This window comes from Hyaloscypha bicolor (genome assembly GCF_002865645.1).
Source record: "Hyaloscypha bicolor E unplaced genomic scaffold K444scaffold_39, whole genome shotgun sequence".
Taxonomy (NCBI): Eukaryota; Fungi; Ascomycota; class Leotiomycetes; order Helotiales; family Hyaloscyphaceae; genus Hyaloscypha; species Hyaloscypha bicolor.
The window spans coordinates 863798-885251 of NW_020194541.1; the positions used below are offsets into that span (position 1 = coordinate 863798).

General features: G+C 38.9%; 3 protein-coding genes across 3 annotated transcripts; 2 read left to right on the plus strand and 1 right to left on the minus strand.

Annotated features, from left to right (window-relative positions):
• Positions 1 to 992: 992 nt before the first annotated feature.
• Positions 993 to 3136, minus strand: K444DRAFT_714174 (uncharacterized protein; the record flags this gene model as incomplete). The annotated part of the gene is made up of 4 exons (XM_024888321.1): positions 993 to 1279; positions 1467 to 2204; positions 2240 to 2853; positions 2910 to 3136. 4 exons carry the CDS (start codon positions 3134 to 3136, stop codon positions 1017 to 1019), a joined length of 1842 nt encoding a protein of 613 aa, XP_024741180.1. The 3' UTR covers positions 993 to 1016.
• Positions 3137 to 3824: 688 nt separating this feature from the next.
• On the plus strand, positions 3825 to 4754 carry K444DRAFT_308370 (uncharacterized protein). Its single transcript, XM_024871786.1, has 2 exons — positions 3825 to 4288; positions 4343 to 4754. The coding sequence occupies exons 1-2, from the start codon at positions 4022 to 4024 to the stop codon at positions 4493 to 4495; spliced, it is 420 nt and encodes a 139-aa protein (XP_024741181.1). The 5' UTR covers positions 3825 to 4021; the 3' UTR covers positions 4496 to 4754.
• Positions 4755 to 6294, plus strand: K444DRAFT_308397 (uncharacterized protein). The gene is made up of 2 exons (XM_024871787.1): positions 4755 to 4935; positions 4983 to 6294. The coding sequence occupies exon 2, from the start codon at positions 5061 to 5063 to the stop codon at positions 6108 to 6110; it is 1050 nt and encodes a 349-aa protein (XP_024741182.1). The 5' UTR covers positions 4755 to 4935; positions 4983 to 5060; the 3' UTR covers positions 6111 to 6294.
• Positions 6295 to 21454: the final 15160 nt, after the last annotated feature.

Consider the following 21454-nt stretch of genomic DNA (forward strand, 5'->3'; position numbering starts at 1 on the left):
TTATAAATGAACCAGAAGATCGGATTAACTTTTCTAAGCTCTTAGGCCTATAAAATAATAATTTATTCGCAAATAGAGGCTAAGTTAGGATTTATAAACTAATTAGAAGACTAGAAGAGCTTCCTATCTAATAGTATATATTATACCCGTATTACCTTTACAAGAAGGAATTACTAGAGGCAATTTGCAGGTTAGCTAGGCAGGATTAGTAAACTATATCCTCAAGTCTATTACCTAGCGTAATAATAGGGTAATTATAGGGAGTCTTTAGGGAGAACTAATGGCCGGAAAGGTTTCAGGGGATTATTTATAAAGCTATTTATAGTTCTCTCAGGCCTCTTGGGGACAAGGGCCCAGAGGGGGGGTTAATATAATGGGTATATATAATGGCATATAGATAGGTATCAGATATCATAGATCTAGTTTCCTATTTTAGGTAAAGCTTATAATCGGAATTGTACGGATCATATAGGATCATGTTTCCTAGTTAAGTAAAGTGCTTCGCAGGCTTGGCTAAGTACTAGGGAACATATAGGGAGACGCTCCTAGCTTTGGAAAGGGGCATTAATTAGTCTTTTATTAGAATCAATTCTTGGAATCAGTTATACTTGCAAGCGTTACCCTATAGCATACTTACCTTAACTACTTATATATTACCCTGCTATTACGTGCCTCACAATCTGCCTTTAACTATTACTTAATTTCTGCCTTTATTACTAGATATTAAGGAAGCTAATTATAGCAAATTATATTATAAATTATACTAATATATTTCAAATAAATAGCTTCTTCGAATTTTATATTATCTATAGTATTCTTAAATTAGCCTTTAATAGGAAGAGAAAGCTTTAGGTAAAAGGCTTTAATAACCTTATAAAAGACTTTATTTTCGTATATTCTATTTTTAATAATAACTAGATTTATTAGAATTATAATAAAATAGCAGGTCGCACGTTTCTAGATTTTTTGTAAGTACTAAGACATTATCTCGTTCCTCTACCAGCTTAAGAATTTGCTTATATATCGAATAGGTCCCTGAATCGTAGTCCGAGGGTTGGATGACGGTGTAGCTCGGAACTGTCCAGACCAGTTACACTCGCGGTCTTTGGATTACCCTGTTCTTGCAGCGTAATATCGTATGCTTTTCCCATCCAGGACATCAAGTCGTCTTGCATTTGCTTGCCTGATATTCCATCTTTTGCATGACCCAGGATTCGATCCAGCCCCATAGTAAATGGGGGAGCAGTGCCTTCTTGGGGCGTAGTGGTGATAAGTAAGACTAATCATTGCTTGGATTTTACTGCATGTATTGAAATAGTCGTTGAAGGTGTCTTTGTTCGAGATTAGGCAAAGACGGATGGGAGTAATTGCCGTCAAACCAGAAGCTTCGTTAACTAATATCATGTGGTGATACCAAGTTACTCCACGAAGGCCAAGGGTTCTAAGAACTTGGTTTATTGCCTCACAAAGTCTTGAAGCGATCCCGGCGATGTCGTCCAGATCCGGTTCGTATTGTGTCAACGTACTTTGCATATTCAAGATACGCAGAGTTCTTGTGCAGTCAAAATCCGTCTCTGGTTCAAAGGAGTCCTGTCTCGTCCTTTCCAAAAGCTCGTGAACCATTTTCGGCGATCTTAGTGTTTCATCATTTGGAGGATAGATGTGGTGCCTAGCGTCCTCCAGCTGATAAGGTTTTTCACTGAGCATATAGCACCCTAGTGGCTTCACAGTTTTTTCATCTAACCCCTCAAGACACAAGGCAAGTTGGGATGCTCCGGCTCCAGTGAGCATGCGCATGGGGATTGGAAGCGGGTCTGGCGTTCGTCCTACGTGCCGTCGAAGCAAAGCCCGGAGGAATGAAACGGTTACTGTGCCACCGAGCTGCAAAACTGCAGCGGACCAATGGAGCTCTCTAGTTCCAATATTCTGGCAGAAGAATCCGAATAGCGCTAGTAGGGTCCCCAATATAGTGAGAAACGTTTCTTTAATTTCCATCTTGGACTTGATCATCTGTTTCTCAACCTTGGAAGCTACGGACCTTTTTTCACCCCTTTCAATTTCGGATATATTTGACTGGTTTTCCCTGCCTTCGATCTTGGAGGGTTCCATCTTGTTATCATCGTTTTCAATCCATGGCCAAATGCGCCTTGAGATTTTGATTTGAGGGTTGCTTTCATCGGTGAAAATGAGGTATGCAGGGAGGTCTAAATCAGGGATCTCTTTTTGATACCTAACTAACTTGCGACTCGGTCTCTCTCGCCCCGGTGGGGATTCGAGTTCGAGTGGGCGTAAAATATTTGTTGCCGTACTACACTGAATTGCTCGGGCACACAGTGACACTCCAAAAGCAATGCTGATTGTTCCAGTCGCCCAGATGGGAAGCCGTAAGAGGCAACAGCTCTCCCCGCTCTAAGCCAATGCAAGTGATAAACAGCTATTGCATTCACAACAATCATTGCCACTTGAATTAAAATTCCTAAGCAGACGGAAAAAACGACTTTCCTCTGCGCTGGGACAGCATGAGCAATATTGAGCGTCAGATTTGGCGGTGCTTTTCCGGATATAAGTCGCCTAACATCGGGATTGACTGTCCCTCTGTATGGGTCGTCTAAACCAAGTTTGCTTCCCGAAACAGCGTATAGCACTTCGTCCAAAGGATTCAGAGCATTTTTAAATGGAGGACGCTGGTATCCCTCAGGTTTAGGCTCCTTCCAATTGGAAATTAATATCAGCTCTAGGGTCGTGGGCTCCCCGGTTTGCCGAACGACTCGATGGCCGTCCCATATTTCGCGAACGGTTGCTGATGTAGATGAGAGGAGTTCCTTCTCCTCCTCATCTGCCGAGTCTCGAGCTCTTCAGTGGCTTAGAATCAAGTCTGATTTTCAATGGATAGAAGGGACTTGATTTACCTGCTGATAACCGACTTTAGAAAAGTATTACCACTGATCCTAATGGCGGAAATGATGATCGTCATGATACCAATCGGGCAAATTGCAAGAAGCATATTATCAGCCCAACCCATTGAGGTGGAAAGGAATTGCTTCGTGGTCTCGTCGCCAAAGAGAACTAATAATGGCGCAATGTCGGTGAAGAGATTGTTTGCGAAATTCTGGTTGTCCACTGTTGGTGATGACATTGTTGCTCTTGGTACTAAAGCTACTGTGTGGCTTGAACTAGCACCTATGTTTACTTTCTGTACTCAGAGGCAGAAAGAGTTGATACGCACGCGCAGATTCGACGGTTTGAGTTGAGACAATGGATCTGATACCGGAGAAGAGAATTCAAAATCAAGAGAACAAGGAAAGATCCAAATCTTTAAGTCAAACAGAAATGATGAGGCTGCATCTTCTTATCGCATACCTTTTGCGGTCATTTCCCGAGAAGGTGCGGTTGATACGGCATTGGTAAGCTAGGATCTGCACCTGTGAGTTGTCAATGGTAACACAAAATGCACGCATCTTTTACCCCCCTTGCCAATCAGGGATTATTAAAAGCATCTTCTTCTCAAACCCTTGTCCTTAGGCTGCTCTAATTTACTCTTGTCTCACGGGGGTCTCTTGTGGGGGGCCTCCCAGCGAAATAAAAAGCGACCCCACCCCCACCAACTTACAAAAATAACTCTCGCGGCAACGACAACTTGTGAAAGCCCAATCAAGCTACGGACTTTATTATTTTAAAAAAGCCATGTGTCCGCGTATTGTAAGAGATCACAGGTTAGTGATGTGCCGTTGTCGGGGCCTTAGCAGCCTCAGGCAGCCACGCCTAGCCACTGTAAGGTTACTCGGGCAAGTGGGGGCCACTGCATTTTCTTTATGGCGCTGTAACGTTATGTCAATTGGAGGAAAGCTCGGCCAACCCAGCCTCGAGATGTCTAAGACTGCTGCCCAATCTCTGTGTTTACCATCATCGCCTAGCCTCTAGAGGCTGGCAAACACAATCAGCCGAGTCCTTCACCACTGCAGCAAAACCTTCAAGAACTCTCAAGCCTCAGCACATTCACGACTCTCTAGTCGCCGTTAGCATGCCCCGCCCACCTGTTACCCCCACAGGCCCTTCCTCGCCAAGCAAAATAACCTGCACCTGCGGCCAAAGCTTCAAAACCAATAGCGCTCTACAGCAGCACCAGCGCGACTCGTCCTTCTACCGCAACACAGCCAAAGGAAGCAGCGGGACAAAGGGTTCTTGCGACAAGACTATCAAGGGCGAGAATGGCCTGGGGGAGCATATACGCGACACAGCTCGTCATAAGCTCGAAGAGTTCGCGGCCGGAACTGGAGCTAGAACAACGGTGGGCCAAATTCCCAAGGCGTCGGGAGGAGAGAGAGTTACTGACAATCTCCAGGAGAAGCAGAAGTTCCACGAGACTTGGCAGTACGCAAACTTCCGAAACGAAGAGACGTTCCCGACATTTGCCGGCCTCCCAGGAGAGAACGACATCAACCTAGCGTACTACGACACCGTGGATGGGTTCACCTATAGGCCTCGAAAGCACTAGTGCTTCTTGGCTGAAATTATTGATATCGAACACTTCATTCGGGTGAAACTCATCGTTCGGGATATGGCAGATGCTAAGGTGCCAGTCGCCTTTTACACTGATGGCCGAGGCACCGAGTTTGCGCCTTCCCAGCTGCGACCAGGATGTGCTGTAGCAATCCTGTATGCGCAGCAGCATGGCTTTCTTGATTTCACGACCGGAATTCGCCAGGAAGAATATCGCGGAATAAAAGTAGGGCTCACACCCACCGCCGTGGTTTCGGAATTCTAAACTCTTCTCAGTTCCTTCCCGCAGCCCTGGATGAGTTGCTCAGATTAAGCGACCGAGTCCATCAATACTCCACGGAACTCGACGGCAAGAGGATCTATCACGGCTGCGATAAGAAGAAGACGTCTTTACAGAAGTGCGCCAAATGCTCACTGTTTTGGTACTGCAACAAGGTAAGAGTCACAGGCCGGATATTCGCGCCAAGTTCTAACGATGTCAGTCTTGCCAGGCCAATGGCTGGAATGGTAGAGGCCACAAGCGTGATTGTAAGCTCGTCAGGGATAATGACGTGCACGCAATGTTTCTCATGGACTGGGACCATTTCGAAGACTTTGTCAAGTTTCCTCTCCATGACACAGCAAAATCTGAAGCCATATCCCCGGAAGCGGACGAAGCTGATCCAGCTATCTGTGGTGACGATTACTCCGCTGGGACTGGAGTTGATGCTATGAAGACAGCTGGGGACAATAAGCAGGGGAAGGAGGGAAATTACTCTCTAGAATTAGAGGACCTCCTCAAAGATATCGATTTCAATTCCACGACTGACTCAGGACCAACGCATCAGATAGAGGACTTGAAGAATTGGCCCCTTGAGGGCAAGACGCCGGAGAAAGAGCACAAACATTCCGACGCTGATCAGAAAGCGAGAGAGCTCGAGGGAATTCAGAGGCGTATCGAGCGACAGGCTGCCCGGGAGAAAGCAATGGCACGAGCAAAAGAAGCTATGCATAAGATGACCAATTCCGCGGAGCCATCGGCGAGCGGACCAGAGAAGGACTTTCCAAACGACCCAACGAAGCAACAAGGCTCCCAGAAAACGGGCGCGGCCGGCGATAGTACCCTCGTTCAGCGATGCATCCAGTCAGCCATCCCTTCCATTGCTGCAACCACCGGGACCGATATTCTCGAGACGATCAACCTTGATCTCCTCAATGAGCATTTCGATTTGAATATTGACCTCTCTGATGCCTGGCAGCGTCTTCTCAAACCTGGGGCGATAGCTGAAAACATTAAAGCATATCTAGAAGAATGCGCCACAGATCCATATGCATGGAATATTCTGAAAAGAGAGGGCCATTTCAAACTCAATCTATGGAGGGTCACTCGAGCCTATGGGGAAGACGGGAACCGGAGGAATACAAATCGCGAATATCTTATAGCCATTCTTGAGACTCTGCGCAAAATCCTCGAGAAGGACGTGGAGTGGGAGATCGTCCCCGATCGCGTGCCCAGAGCTGTGATGAGAATGGCGATTGCAGTAGCTAAGGAAGGCCCCAATCCGCCTGGGATCGATGTGGGGGACGAAGACTTCCAGATAGGCTCAAGCGAGCCTGTAACTTGCACGTGACTTTCTTACTTGGAACAGTTAGCGTAACTTTTAGCAAGTGCGTCAATGTAGGAACCAATTTCCAAGGGTTTTGCTGCCAACTCCTCAACATCTACCCCACTTTAAGGCGAGATATGAGGAGCGACCTAACAAACTGCTATATCCTGATCTAGGCAAGGATTTGGAGTCGAATGTTCTGCTAGCCCAATCGCTCTGCCACGTGCTGTTGAGTGATTCGCTAATTTCTTTTGCGTGGTGGCGGCGCATCAAAGCCAGCGAACACAATAACGACTGCACTGTGTTTCTCTCTCCAAAAGTCAATCTCTATCAAAAGATTATGTGTCTGCTCTATTATTCAAACTAACCGCAAACTACACCACGATCACCGATGGAGCTTTGTTGTGGCCAACGAAAACAGAAGAAAGGGCGCAGCAATGAAAGCGACCCTCTACTTCCGAACCTACAACCCTCCTCTAAGCTCGACAGGAACGAGAATCGAAGAACTGGAGGCTTGTCAAAGGTCTAAATTGTTCCTTCCATCCAGATACAGTACCGCTGAGTGAGACTGAACGAGTCTGCCTTCTTAGCTCTCCGTGACCCGAACCGAGCATCCTCGGGCCTCCGACGAAGTCCAGCCCAAGGCCCCCCAAATCACTTCAACGGTGAGCACTAAGCTCTCCTGCCCCCAGACAGAAAACTACTAAGCAAAAACAAGCAGCAACCTACTCATGGCAAAAGCTCCGATGATAATCCCGCAAAACTCATTGAAGCGCCTCAGCCACCCAGAGCAAACGCGTCAGAGGGACAGGGCCCAACCTCGCTCTGGGACCGCGCGTACGACTCACTACCGGCTATCGATAACACTTCCAACACTTCCAACACTTCTCAGACGGCCTCACACTCAGTTATTTCGATCCCGGGCCCAATTCGCGAGCTTTGGAATCAAGCTTATGATGCCTTGCGAGTTAATGAGAAGGATCTCATCAAAGAATACGAAGCAGTACTGTGTGGGAACCTTGTGACAATGGTTGGCTCGACTGTGGCATTGTCAGGCTCCAAGGTCGAGAGACTGGAACAAATGGGGAGTATACTTGCGGGAAAGATAGAAGAGGCCAAGAAGAATACATGGAGATTGAAATTCGGTACCAAAGAGATTCCTCTCAAAGATCTTGCGGTACCCGTTGTTGGCATCATCAGCTGGGCGGATAAATATATCGGTGACGCTGTAAGCACCAATCCATATGCTTCCATCGCATGGACTGGCGTTAGCCTACTCCTTCCAGTAAGTCAACCCTTTCTAAATTTCATTTTACTGTGAACCTTGGAGGTATAAATATTTCTGATGCACTTTGGACAATCACGAGATATTCACGTTCAAATTGTTCTCGGGCATTTGGTAACATGAATGTCCCCTATTTCTTTCAGACATGAGGTCAAGCTAGGGAATAGTTGGGATCTAGGGCACCGCGATTGGCCAGCTAACGTTGCTGGTTGAGACGTTATATTCCATTCTCTCCGGCGCTATCAAGTCTTCTGAACAATAACTAACCCTCTAGCTCGTCCTAAATCCTTCGAAACAAGCGGCGTCCTTGGCAACTGGCCTCGAATACATATCCGATCTGATCATTCGAAGCAAAATGAGAGAAGAACTCTATGCCGTCCAGTACGAATCTAATCACAATGAACAATCGCGCAAGACCTTCGTATCTTCGCGCAAGATGTATCGAGACACGCTGCAAGAGCTTTATACCCAAATCCTGAAGTTCCAAGCGAAGACTGTCTGCCACTACTCCGAGAAGGAAGCCCTCAAGATTGCCTTGAACGTTATTAAATGGAACAAATGGGACTCGTTATTGGACAACATCAAGAAGCAAGAAACAGCCTTCCATGGAGTGTACAATATTTCAAATGATCAGGACCTTTATTCGCGTCATAAAGAGAGCATGAACGTTATGACCTCCATTCGCAGTGATGTGTCCGGTTTGCGAGGAGCTATTGTGGATGCACAAAGAGATACACGTCGGACAGAATTGCTTAAGTGGTTATCTGACATCGATCCCTCGGAAAATTACAAGAACGCCTTTGAGAAACGCGAGGCCAACACTGGCGATTGGCTTGTGAAGAGGGACGACGATTTCAAATACTGGAAGATAGCTCGAAATTCTCTTCTGTGGCTGAACGGAAATGGTACGGCCATTGTTCCAGAATGCTATTCTCAACTGACAGCTACATTTAGCTGGCGCTGGAAAGTCTGTCCTAAGGTATGTTATAGTATCTTCGTTTAGTCAGTTGAGGAGGCTGAGATGTTCCAAACAGCTCTTCAGTCATCAAACATCTCGAAGATCTCCATGACACTGATCCGGAGACGGCGCTAGCATACTTCTACTTCAGTTTCAACGACTCGGAGAAACAAAGCGCCGTCGGAATGCTTCGTTCCTTGATCAAGCAGCTGTGTTGCCGCAGGCCTGATACTCCACAATCTGTCGAGACTCTGCGCCAGTACGAGAAGATGGGTCATCATCATCTAAATATGGAGACCCTTGAGAGTATTCTGGCAGCCACAATCCATGGGTTCTCAAATGTATACCTGGTCATCGATGCCCTAGACGAATGTCCTTACAGAGAATCCAAACGCAACATCCTGCTGAACAGCCTCTGCCGAATCCACAATGCGAAATCGGAGAACTTGCATCTGTTGTGTACAAGTCGGAGAGAACCCGACATAGAAGCAATACTGCAGCCCCTCTTGTCTGAACCTGGAAAAACCGATATCAATCTGTTGGACTGCAAGGATGCTGTTGATGCAGACATTGGCTTGTACATCGACGAAAATTTTGCCTCCGGAAACTACAATTTTTGGCCGGATAAGACAAAAGAGGAAGCGAGAACTGAATTGATCCAGAAAGCCGACGGCATGTAGGTTTTCCCAATAAAGAATCCCCTTGAATCATATCTCGCCGTCTTTCTTTTCCTTTGTTATAGCGGTCTCACTACCATGTGCAGCTTAGCTGACAACGACTTCAACCAGGTTTCAGTATATTTCTTGTCAATTTGACGTTCTTCGAAATTGTTCATCTCTTGATGATATCGAACGCGATCTAAAGGACCTTCCAAAGGGGCTCGATGCAACGTACGACCGAATGCTGCAAGGTATTGAACCCGAGAGACAGGAGCAAGTAAGAAGTGTCTTAAAATGGCTTGCGTTCTCACTCCGACCCCTGCTCTTAGAGGAAGTTGCAGAGGCTTTCATCGTGGATCACGAGAGCACTGTGCCATTTGATGAGAGAAAGAGGCTTCTCGACCCCAAGCTTTTGCTCAAACACTTGCCAAGCCTTGTCACAACAATTCCAAAACACTACCCCCCTGACTTTGAGATAAGACTTGCACACTTCTCTATCAAGGAATACTTGGTCTCTCCACGCATATGTCGAGGCTCTGCTGCAATTTTTGCCACCACAGAGAGGGATGCGCACCTGTATATTTCAGAGTCATGCCTCGCATATCACTTACACCTGAGCCTGAGTAAAAAGGAACTCACGACCAACGAAACTATGAACCGCTTCAAATTGTGGAAATATGTGGTCAATTATTGTACGAAGCATTTAGACAAGGCCCCGCAAAGATCTTGGCCACACGGCGTGAAAAGTCTCGTGACACAAGTTTTCACACCTAGGTCACTGAGTTTACTTAATATTTTCCAATCCAGTGGTAATCTTTTCGACCAGGAGCTTAGCGAGGAGGAGATGGGACTTGATAACCTGGCTGCGCCGCTATATTGTGCTGCCTCTATAGGTGCTGTTGAGGTTACACAACTCCTGATCGAAAGTGGCGCTATACTTGACGAAGTATCAGAGGCTGCAAAGTATGGGACTGCATTGCAAGCAGCCGCATACAATGACCACGCAACCATAGTGCAGCTCCTTCTGGACAGTGGTGCTAGCATCGACGCCCAAGGAGGCCAATATGGAACTGCATTGCAAGCAGCAGCAATGTACGGACACAAAAGCATAGTGGAGCTCCTTCTCGAGAGGGGTGCTGACGTCAATGCCGAGGGAGGTGAATATGGAACTGCATTGCAAGCAGCAGCACGCTGGGGAGACAAAAGCACAGTGCAGCTCCTCCTTGATAGCGGTGCTGATATTAACGTCCAAGGAGGCAATTTTGGAGCTTTATTGCAAGCAGCAGGCAGCGGACACGCAAACGTATTGGAGGTTCTTCTTGAGAATGGTGCTAACATCAATGCCCAAAGCAAATATGGAACTGCTCTGCATATGACAGTGTTTGGAAGAGAGCACAGGATGAAAAGGATGGTGCGGTTCCTGCTTGATAGAGGTGCTGATATTAATGCACAAGGAGGCGATCTTGGGACTGTATTGCATGCAGCAGCATATTTTGGAAACGAAAGCATAGTGGAGCTCCTTCTCGAGAGGGGTGCTGATGTCAATGTACAAGGAGGCTGTTTTGGGAATGCATTACAGGCTGCTATTGCTGGAGACAAGCATGATATCGCGAATCTACTTCTCTCTCGTGGGGCGAAGGTAGATCCGCCGGGTGAGGAGTGGGATGCGCTGCTTACAGGTATTATCGAAAACGAAGGGCACTCTGTGGCGGACAGACTGCGTAAGGATCAAGAGAATCCGTGGAAGGATGAATCCGAAGATGATGACAGTTAGACTGGGGCTGGATAATATTAAGTTGCCTAGCCTTTCGTGATCTTGCACTTAGGCGCAGTGTATTAAATAGTATTATGCGGCCCGTATACGGGTTAATTTTGGCAACCAGTGCGTATACGATACGGGTTCAACTTAATACGCACTGACACTGGTTAATACGACACGGAGTCCGTATATTGGCCGTATACCTTCATTCTACAGTTGTGTCCTAGTGTGACTACCCAAGTGGTGACAGGATAGATTTGAAAACAATTCGCCCCGAATCGTAGCTAATGTTTAGAGCTTACGGCAGACAGCCCTTATATTTCTCCCGAAGATCGTAAAAGACTGCACCCATTTTTTAAGAGCTACCTTCAATTTCGTGGGTACCAACCTGGAAAGGCACCCATCGAATCGCAGGCACTTTGTTAAAGGACGGTACCTTCGTGGATGGGTACCGTAGAAAGTGACGGTACCTTGTTTTTAACGGTTCTGGCAGCGTCAGAACCGCATCTCCGGGTTCTGACTGTCACAGAACCGGGTGTCGTCGGTTTTGACAAACTGCCAGTGCCGACTCAAGACGGCTCTGACAATCATGTGACCGCGGAGGTCTGCAGACCACGCCGAGCTTTACCTTGAAGGTTCGCCTTAGAAACCTCCAACAAACTACACGCATCACTAGAAGGGTAGGAGTCCCGCGGTCCGCTTTGGAGATTATGCTGCACGATCAGTTGCGGGGGCAACCCAATGGGAGCGCTGGGCAAACACAGATGAGGAATATGAGCAGAGTGGTAAACGTGCACGCATATTTTTAAGTGGCAGTCTAATAAGTAAAGCAACAGCTCAAGGGATAATAAGGATGAAAACAAACAGTAAGCCAACAAGGGATACACCAGTGCCATTTCTTAATCTCGAAGGCCAATCCTTCAATTAATCAATGTGTTGCAAACAAACCCACTAAACTCAGAGACGGTGTTTCCAGCTCCCTTGTCCCTTCTATTACTTCTACAGCCTTCAAAACACAAAACCAGTTTATGAATAAAATAGTAGTTTAAGAAGACACTTCACAAAGACATGAAAGGCTGTCTGTCATGCCCAACTCTCTCCCGCCAGAGGGTCGGCCCATGCTGACGGGCAGTGTGATTCAAGAAGTCCACGAGTCTATCAGCGGTCCTCGCAGGTTGCGGCTTCTTCGCTGACTTCTTGAATTTGTGGGCCGTCGAGGCGTTAGGAGACAGTTCCGTGTACTCTGTGCGCGTGGCTTTGTAGGTCCATCTTATGCTGAAGGGGCATCTGACAGACTTTGCACTCCAGCCGATCCCAATCCCTTATGTGCCGCAGGTGCTTCCGCTTGAAGTGCTTCGACAGGTCCCCCGGCTTAGCAAAGGATTTGATAAGCTTCTCGCCCAAGCACAGGAAGCAGACGGTTGGCCTCTTCTCCTTGAACACCGACAGCATAGCGGCATCTAGCGCTTGCTTCTCGGCTTCTGCCGCTACCACTTGCGGATCGACCTCCTTGACCGGGGCGGCATATGCTTGCTTGGTCGGCGGTCGACCACGGACCACAGCACCTCCCTCCTGGAATTAACAGTGCGCAGCGACCGCGTTAATGGCTTCGTTACGCCGGCGGCTCTCCTCATCCAGCGTGGTTCCTGGCAGGGTAATGATTGTCTCGACTAAGAGTCTCTGTGTAAGGGGCATATCATCACCATGGTCCAGGCTCGTCTTCACGTCCTGGTCAAACTTGAGGCCCGAGAGCTGCTGCTAGATCTCGCGGAGTGGATTCTCCACATCCCACTCCTCTCGAATCTTCTTTAGAAGCGCATCCCTCTGCCGACGCCTCTCGCCATTAATCTCGCTATTTAGTTTCTTATAAGAGGGATGGCTCGTGGCAGCACCACCCAGCTATTGTTTAAGGGCCTCCCGCTTCTCAACGAGCTCGCGGACGCAGGAATACTGATTCACGGACCGGGACTGCTCGCCCGTGAGCGCCTGCGGCCGGTCGGGATCGATCCACCGCAGCATCCGATAGGCTACTCGCATGAGATCGTATTACGGCTCGGTACCGGAGACGATAGCGCGGGTATTAGCCGTCACCCGCTGCAGGAGATAGTACTTAATATAGGTCTCTATCTTCCCATACTATAGCATCATAAGCTAAAGCGCGTCACTAACGTCCTCTATTTAGATAGCATTAGTATTATTGGGGTAGTATTATAGGAACTGCTACTTATTGCTCTGGTTAAAGGCGTTTCTCGCACCGTACTAAAGGCCATATGGGCGAGTGATCTGCTTGAAGCCCGTGAGAACACCGAGGTCCTCTATCTACGGCAGGAGTGTCGAGTACGGGAGCGGCTTGTCGGGCGAGATCTCCCACCCGTAGGGCGTGGAGTATAACTTGCAAAAGACGGGCGTATTAGCCAACTCCGGTCGTAGGTCCAACGGTAGCTAGTTGCAGCCCGGCCGGATGCCCAGCTAGCTAAAGCCCTCCGCGGACATGAGACTTGGTACAAGGAATACTCTATTAGCAATAAGGAGGCCGAGCAGAGCCACCTGCAGGCTAAGGACCAGGGACGGGTCGAAGATGACCTCGGGAACGGGGAACATATTCCTGATAGAGATTAGCTTTAAACACTGAGTATAAGATGAAAAAGAGGGCTAGGGCTAGCAGCTTACATGTCCTTCGTACCGAGGAACTGCTTTGTAAACTCATATGTGGACTCGATCAAGATATTATACGGCCCGCCGTTCGGGTCCCGGAGCAGGGTCACGATAATGTGGCAGTATCAGAGGCTAAGGACGGCTTGCAGCCGGTTCCCAGAGAAGCCGGCTAGCTAGAGAAAGAGGGCGAGCTGGATACGGTATCGGCCGTACGTATACTTCTTCTTCGTTATTATTAGGTTGGTCTGTATGATTACCGCAAGGTCTTTGACGTATATGACCCCCTTTTCGCATTTCTGCCTAGAGAGGCTGCGCTTTTTCAATAGCTTTTGTAGTATCTAGATAGCAAGCATATAAGCCATAATGTGCGGTATAGAAGGAGGATGAGTTGACTTACCCGGCGCGCCTTGCGGTCAGGCCCTTTCTTGCCATCGAATACCTTCCCACCCGTCGCCCTCTCACAAGCTAGCCGGAAGTACTTGTAGTATGTTCCCATACTATTCTTGGACCCGAGTCCCTTTACTCGCCTCCCGCCCTTCCCTTAACGCTAGTTTAGTAACCATACGAAGAAGGCCTTAACCGTATGGGGCGTGAGTTCTCGCATTGCCACGTGAGCATCCTTCCCGATATATCAATAGTACCTACAGGTTAGTCAGGTTAGTATTGCAAGCAAGCGGGAGAAGATAGGGGCCCACCGGTAGAATCGTTCCTCTATCCCGTCAATAAGACTGAGGCTACCCTCTTTGTATTCCTCATTCTCATCGTCAGACTCAGGCTCCTCCTCCAGGTTACGGTAGTATTCCGGTGGTTGGTCCTCATCCCCTTAAGTAATCCACAGCATATCTATCTTGTCCTCGCCCTCTATATCCGTATTAATATCGGTAGCATTAGTATCAGAGCCGGATCCCCGAGGCTCGCCCTCTTTATCGAAGCAGCTATCGCCGTCTGAGCCATCGCTATTATTATCGGACAGAGGCGGAGAAGAGCGGTTTCGTTATTGGCGACACGGCATGCTGAATCGATCGGCCGACGCAGGCGATAGTGTAAAGGAAGAAGAGGGGGACGAAGTGGTGGGGAAGGAGACAGCAATGGCAGTAATCAGAAGACGCAAGTTCTCTTAGGAAGTCGTTGAGAAATCGTATCGTGGAGGGCGGAGACAGAGGAGTGGTCCGGAGGTTTAAAGGAGAAGAAAGGGAGAGAAGCGATTCGAAGAAATATAAGAGGATCCATGAGTCACGAAGCGACGGAGGGCATCTATTTCCTGATGGCCTATATAGTCGTGAAACGAGAAATAGTTTTCCTGGAATGACAACCGGATGTTCTCTGGCGGCTGGCGGCTGGCATTTCTGGCTCTCGGCTGGGGTGGGGGCTGCGCCGCCCTGGCCGCCAGGTATGCGAGCGTTAGGGCGGCGCGAGATTTTTGGCAACTCGGCTGCGTAAAACAGCGACAAAAGCTGCCGAAAACAGCAGCCAATTCGCCGTTTGCTAGTTTAAAGTAGAATAAAAGATTTCCAGAAATAACTTATAATAAAATCTTATTAATTAGTATTTTTTAATATTTCTTATTAGGTTATTTCTCTAGCTATTATTATAAAATACTAATAATATAACTAAATTATATAGATTTAGGCTTATTATTTAGCTATATAAGCCTATATCTTCTATAATTAACTAGAATATTAATATATATTACCTATTTTCTACTAAGAATAATATTATAATTTCTAAGATTTAAGATAATTATAAATATATTAATACTTTATTTATTAATTAGAAATAAGACCTTTATATATTTCTTAATAAACTTAGCTAGCTTTTTATTAAAACTATATATAATATAGGATAAGAAAAGAAGTTATAATTCTATTTCTAAGAATTATTCTATAAGCTAAATAAGCTTTATATTAATAAAAATATAATTATTAGCTCTAGTATTAATAAAGGAAAAAGACTTAATTCCTAATTTATTTATACTAATAATATAGGATATTATAAAAGTATTTCTTCTTATTAGATAAGTTAAGTTAATCTTTACTAAATCTATATTATAAGCCCCTAAAAAAGAGACTTTTTTTAGAAGTATTTGTTTCCCGGTTTTATACTAGAATTAGAATTCGAATTCTTTAAATACTTTATTAGAATAATATATTCCGGTAAAATAAGAACTAAGCCTAGCTTAATTCTAGATAAAGCTATCTTAGTTTCCTTATTATATAGAATTAATTAGTATTTAATATAATAGCCAAACTTGTTATAATTAAGGTATTTAATAATTAAGAGATTCTTAGTTTTTATAAGATATTACTTATATTTATAAGGAAATATATACTTAATAAAAGTAGTTAATATAGGCTTTTTAGGCTTCTTTTTAGGAATATATTTCTTAGAAATATATAGGAATATAATACTAGAAATAAACTTGGCTAGAATAATTCCTGCTTTTTTATATTTCTTAGTTTTCTTATATATAGCTTTAATCTACTAATTATTAGTAATATAATACTAAGTAAAGTAAGTAGTATTAATAGAAGAATTATTATAATATATATATACTAATTTCTAAAGCTTTAATAAGAACTTCTTATTTAGTTTATATTTAATATCTTATAAACTAATACTGCTTTCTATAAATAGTTATAAGAAAAGAATATAGAACTTCTAAAATACTTAATTAGAATATATTTAAAGCTTACTAAAATTATAATAAGTATTTTATATCTTATTAGAATTAGAATATAGCTTCTTTAGATAAGAATAGAACTCTAAAAGCTAATAATACTAATTTAAACTATTTTTATTTATATAAGAATTAGTTAGAATAAAAGTATTACTAGTAAGTCTATTAGAAATATAAATAATCTTAAGATTCTCTAAGAAATATAAATTAGTATTTTCTTATAGCTTATTTTTAATCTAAACTAGCTAGTTATTAAAGATAGTATAATCTCTAATAAAGAAAATTAGATCTAAAAGCTTAGTAATTCTAATATTTCTAAAGAAAGTATAAGATATAGGAAATCCTAAATAGAAATAAATAAGAAATAATTCGGAATTCTTTTAAGAGAAGTTCGAAATAGCCAGAGTAAATAGAATAAAAGTAGTTAGAACTACTATAAGCTAATTTACTATAGCTATATAGTATTTAATATTATTCTCGAGCTTAGTATTATAAAGCTTAGTATTCTCGAGAATAGCTTTATTATAACTATAAGTATTTTTATATAAAATAAGTTTTTAGATATTTTTCTAATAGCTTTTTATAATAATATTAATATCTAAAAGTAAGATATCGGGTTTCTTGGCCTATTTATATAATTCTCTAATAGTAATATAATTATTAGTTTCTAGAAGCTTTATAATAAAAATAGAGAATTCTATTTCTATAGACTTATTTATAAATTCTCTAGAAATACTAATAAAATATTCGATTCGGGAAGGGCTACTAATGAAATAACCTAAACTAGTAAGAGCTTTATTAGAAGCCTTAGTAGAAATTAATATAGTTCCTAGTTATATAATATTTTAGAAAATCGATTTATTATACTTTTTCTTTATTATATCTTTTCTAGTAATTTTATTACTAGTATATATATAAAGCCTATAAGATTATAGAATAGAGCTTGAGAATAATAGTTAGGTTACTAGCCTATAAGTACTTATTACTCTAGAACTTGGTTAAAAAGTAGCCTTTATTTAAGGTTCTTTAATTTTCGGGTTTTCGGAAAGAATTTCTAATATATTACTAGTATATATTTATAAAGATATAAATATTTAATTTCTTTAAGAGTTCTAAAGCTTTTTGCTTTTATTATTCTAGAGTTTATTACTTATATTTCTAAGGTTCTATTATTTTAGTAATACCTATATTATTAATAGTTCTAAATTAGTTTATTTAAAATCCTTTATAGAATTAAAGAAAGTAAGCTTTAAATACTATTATAAATATAGTATTTAGGATTTAGTAAATAAAGTAAAAGGTTTCTTATAAAAACGATTTAAAGCTAAAGAAAGGAAAACTAGAATATAAGAGGCTATAAAAGAGTATATATATCCTATAATATACTAGTTCTAAAAAGGCTTAGCTTTCTAAATATCTCTAGTATATTTCAAGTATATTTCCCTAGTAAAGCAGTTATATTATATATATCTAGAAGATATCTAGTATCTAGTAAAATATCTCAGATACTAGATATCTAAGAATTATAATACTCTTTTTCTTTCTAATAACTATATATATAATAACTTTTTCTATTATTACCTTCTAGTCTTTTCTTTTACTTTTTTCTAAATCTTTTTTAATTATTTTTAATTAATTCTATAATATCTTTCTCTGGCTTTATTATTTACTTATATAATAATAAATATAAAAGTAATCTTATAACCTCCTTTCCTATTATTAGTAAATATTTAAAATATTTTAAGTATTTATTTATTAATTTCTTTATTTTATATATTATAGTATCTAATAAGAAGAATTATAATTATTATAATAAGAATTCTAAGTCTTATATATTAGTAAGTTCTTTAGTTTTAATATTTATTAAAGCTAATATAATTTTAGATTTCTTATTATTTATTAGAGGCTTACTAGTTCTAGAAAGATACTATTATAATTTTTAAGAAATTTCTTAAAATATATTCTAAATAGTATTATACTAATAAAAATAATACTATTAATTAGGTTTTTAAAGATTAGAAAAATACTAATAAGTTTCGGAATTCTTTTTCTTATTTTAATAAGGTAAATAATAATATTATTAAAGTTAGTATCCCAAAAATAAGTTTTTTTTAATATATTTAGGTATTTACTAATTCCTTAAAGAAATACTATAATATTTATTTTTAAGATATTAATCTTATTACTAAGCTTATTACTAAGATTATTAAGTAATTTACTACTAGTATTTTAAGTACTAATAATATAATATTTATAGTTATTTGAGACCTGACTTTAGAAATTCGGGCCTTTTATAAAATATATATAACTATTATAAGTTCTTTATTTATTTCTCTTAATATTCTTAATACTAATATTATTATAATATAATTATATCTTATTAAGAAATAAGCGAATTCCGGAAAATATTAGCTAATTCTTTATTAAATCCTAAATAGGGCCGGTATTTAGTATTCTTATTTTAGGAATTAGAAATTTATAGGAATTAGAATTTATTTATTTAAGATACCTATAACTAGTTTACTTATAATAAATCTTTCTTAATTCTAAACCTTTTTCTAATAATTTAAATATAATTCTTATAAGCCTTAATAAAACTCTAGAAAACCTTTATAAATAAAAAAATCTAGGGAAAAAGTATTTCTATTATTATTCTAGGCCTTTTTTTAGCTATCTAGATTCTCTCTTTCTTTTAAATAGCCTTTTTCTTAGTAGTTTAGATTTCTTTTTAATCTTAAAAAATTATTAAAAAATAATTTCGGATTTTAAACTATAATTTTAGTTATATAATTTTAGAAGTTTCTTAGAATTTTTAAGATTAGAAAAAGTAGATAATTAGGTATTATAATTATTAGGCTAGGCTTTCTATTTAATTAAATACTATTACTTCTTGCTTTTATTATCTTATTAGTAATTAATAATAACTTCTATTTTTTATTCTTATTTTTTATTCTTATTTTTTATTCTTATTTACTAATTCCGGAAGTTTTCTAAAAAGATATAAATATAGCTTCTAATTCTTTTTTATTATATATTTTTTAAAAAGAAAAATATAGAAAGTTAGATATAAATAATTATATATATTTAGTAGTTCTAACTTATATATTAAATTACTAATATATTTAAGAATTCTAAATAGATCTATAAATTTTAGCTTAAGCTTTCCTGTTTTAAGTTTAATATTCTTTATTAATAATATTATCTAGGCTTTTTTAAAATAATATTTAGCTAATTAGTATTTATTATAATAGGTTTCCTAATTATTTTATATATAGTACTATAAATTCTTAAGCTTTCTCTATTTTATTTTAAGAGTTTCTAGCCTTTTATATATAGCTAATATCTTTTTTATAATTCTATTCTCAGAATTCTATAAAAGTTAAAAATAATATCTATAATATATATAGAAAGATATATCTTATAAAACCTAATATTTTAAGTTATTATATATAAATTTCATAAAAGATAACTTTTTAAACCAGTTATTTTTTTTAGATATTATAATAATATCTTAGGTAATATTCTAGGACCTAGTTCTGTTTTTTTATTTAATTATTTATCTAAAAATAGTAAGCTATATTTAAATACTATTTATATATTAAATAGAAATAAAAAGCAAACTAGAACTAGCTAATAAATACTATTTCTTAGTCAGAAATAATTCTATTAGAGAAGCCAAAAATCAAGAAAATATATTCCTATATAATCTTAGTAAGTTCTAGAAAGTTACTAGTTTTATAATATATAATATACCTTACTATATTAAAGTACTAGTTAATAATTATAAAAATTATATTAAAATCGGGACTTCCTATTAGGTTCTTATATAATAATAGATCTATAATAAAATTTATAGAAATCTTATTCTAGAATTTCTTAGACTATAGTAAACTACTAAGTAAACTATATAGTAAATACCTCTTTATTTTAATTCTCTAGTAAATATTATATTCTTAATAATAATTATAAATATTTCTTTTTATATTCTCTTAATATTAGAATCTTCTAAGAAGCTCGAGAGTTTTCTTTATTTTATAGTATTTGGCTATTAGATTATTATAATAAAGCTTTATAACTTCTTAATACAAAATAGAATTATTAGATATAATAATTCTTAAATAGTACTTAAATAAGCCCGAATTATTTTTCTAGATTTCTTTTTCCTTAGTATCTTTTTTACTAAACCTTTATTTTATAATATTCTAATATTAAGAATTATTTCTCTAAGTTACTTAAATAATATCTAGAAGAAATTTAGATAAAGGAGCTAGTATTATAGCTCTTTTAATAGCTATATATATCTATATATAGGGAATTAGATATTTATAATTATCTAATTCAAAAACTCGGAAAACCGAGAAGTCTTTAGTTTTATTAAGTAATATAATTATAGATATTTCTATTATCTTAGCTATAATAATAAAGCCTTTAAGGCATTTCCTTATATTTTACTTTTTAACTAATTCTATAATTAAAAAATCTATAAGATAATCTATTTACTTATCTTATAATAAATATTTCTTCTTAGCTATTACGGATATAATAAGTATTAAATAATACTTATTCTAAAAAAAGAACTTTTTAGATATTTATAAGAATCTCTAAATTATAATTATAAGAGCTTTCTTTAGCTTATTCTAAAAGATTAGAAGCCAAGTTATATTAATAGAACCTTTTTTATAATTAGGTTTTTTACTAGGTTTATTTACTAAATTTAAGATATTTCTATAATAAATAATATTAAAATTATATATTATAAGATATATTATTTAATATATTTAATAGCTTTCTAGATATTTTATTTCTATAAAGTATTAGAAATTATTATAGTCTATAATAACCTTAATTATAAACCTGAATTCTTTAAGATAATAGTACTAATACTTAAAAGCTTTAATAATTATAAATAGCTCTCTATTATAAGTACTATAATTATATTTGGTTCCGGAAAATTTCTGGAACTAGAATATTACTAGATACTAGTATTTCTTCGGGCTATTACTAGAATTAATTTATTATAAAATAGTACTAGTAATTACGAATTTTAATATATTAGTTTTAATATAAATTTTTTTTAGAAAAGTCGAAATAGACTAGAATAGATATTATAATAAAAGCTTTTTTTAAAGTCTTAAAGCTTTTAGCTACTTTATTTATTTATATAAAGAAATCTATTAAGCCTATAATTACCTAAAAGTAATAATAAATAAACTTATAGTAGAAATTAGTAAATTCAAGAAATACTTAGATATCCTAAAATAATTCTGGTTCTGGCTATTTAATAATATTATAAACCTATTTAGAATTAATATAAATATTTTTTATTCTAATAAAAAAGCCTAAAAATTCGATTTCCTTAATATTAAACTTATATT

What these genes read in the sequence shown, in the direction of transcription:
- K444DRAFT_308370 (XM_024871786.1), top strand. Translation starts at nt 4,022, where the DNA reads ATGCCCCGCCCACCTGTTACCCCCACAGGCCCTTCCTCGCCAAGCAAA. An exon ending in GAACTGGAGCTAGAACAACG is followed by an intron (nt 4,289 to 4,342) that starts GTGGGCCAAATT and finishes GACAATCTCCAG; the next exon opens with GAGAAGCAGAAGTTCCACGA.
- K444DRAFT_308397 (XM_024871787.1), top strand. Translation starts at nt 5,061, where the DNA reads ATGTTTCTCATGGACTGGGACCATTTCGAAGACTTTGTCAAGTTTCCT.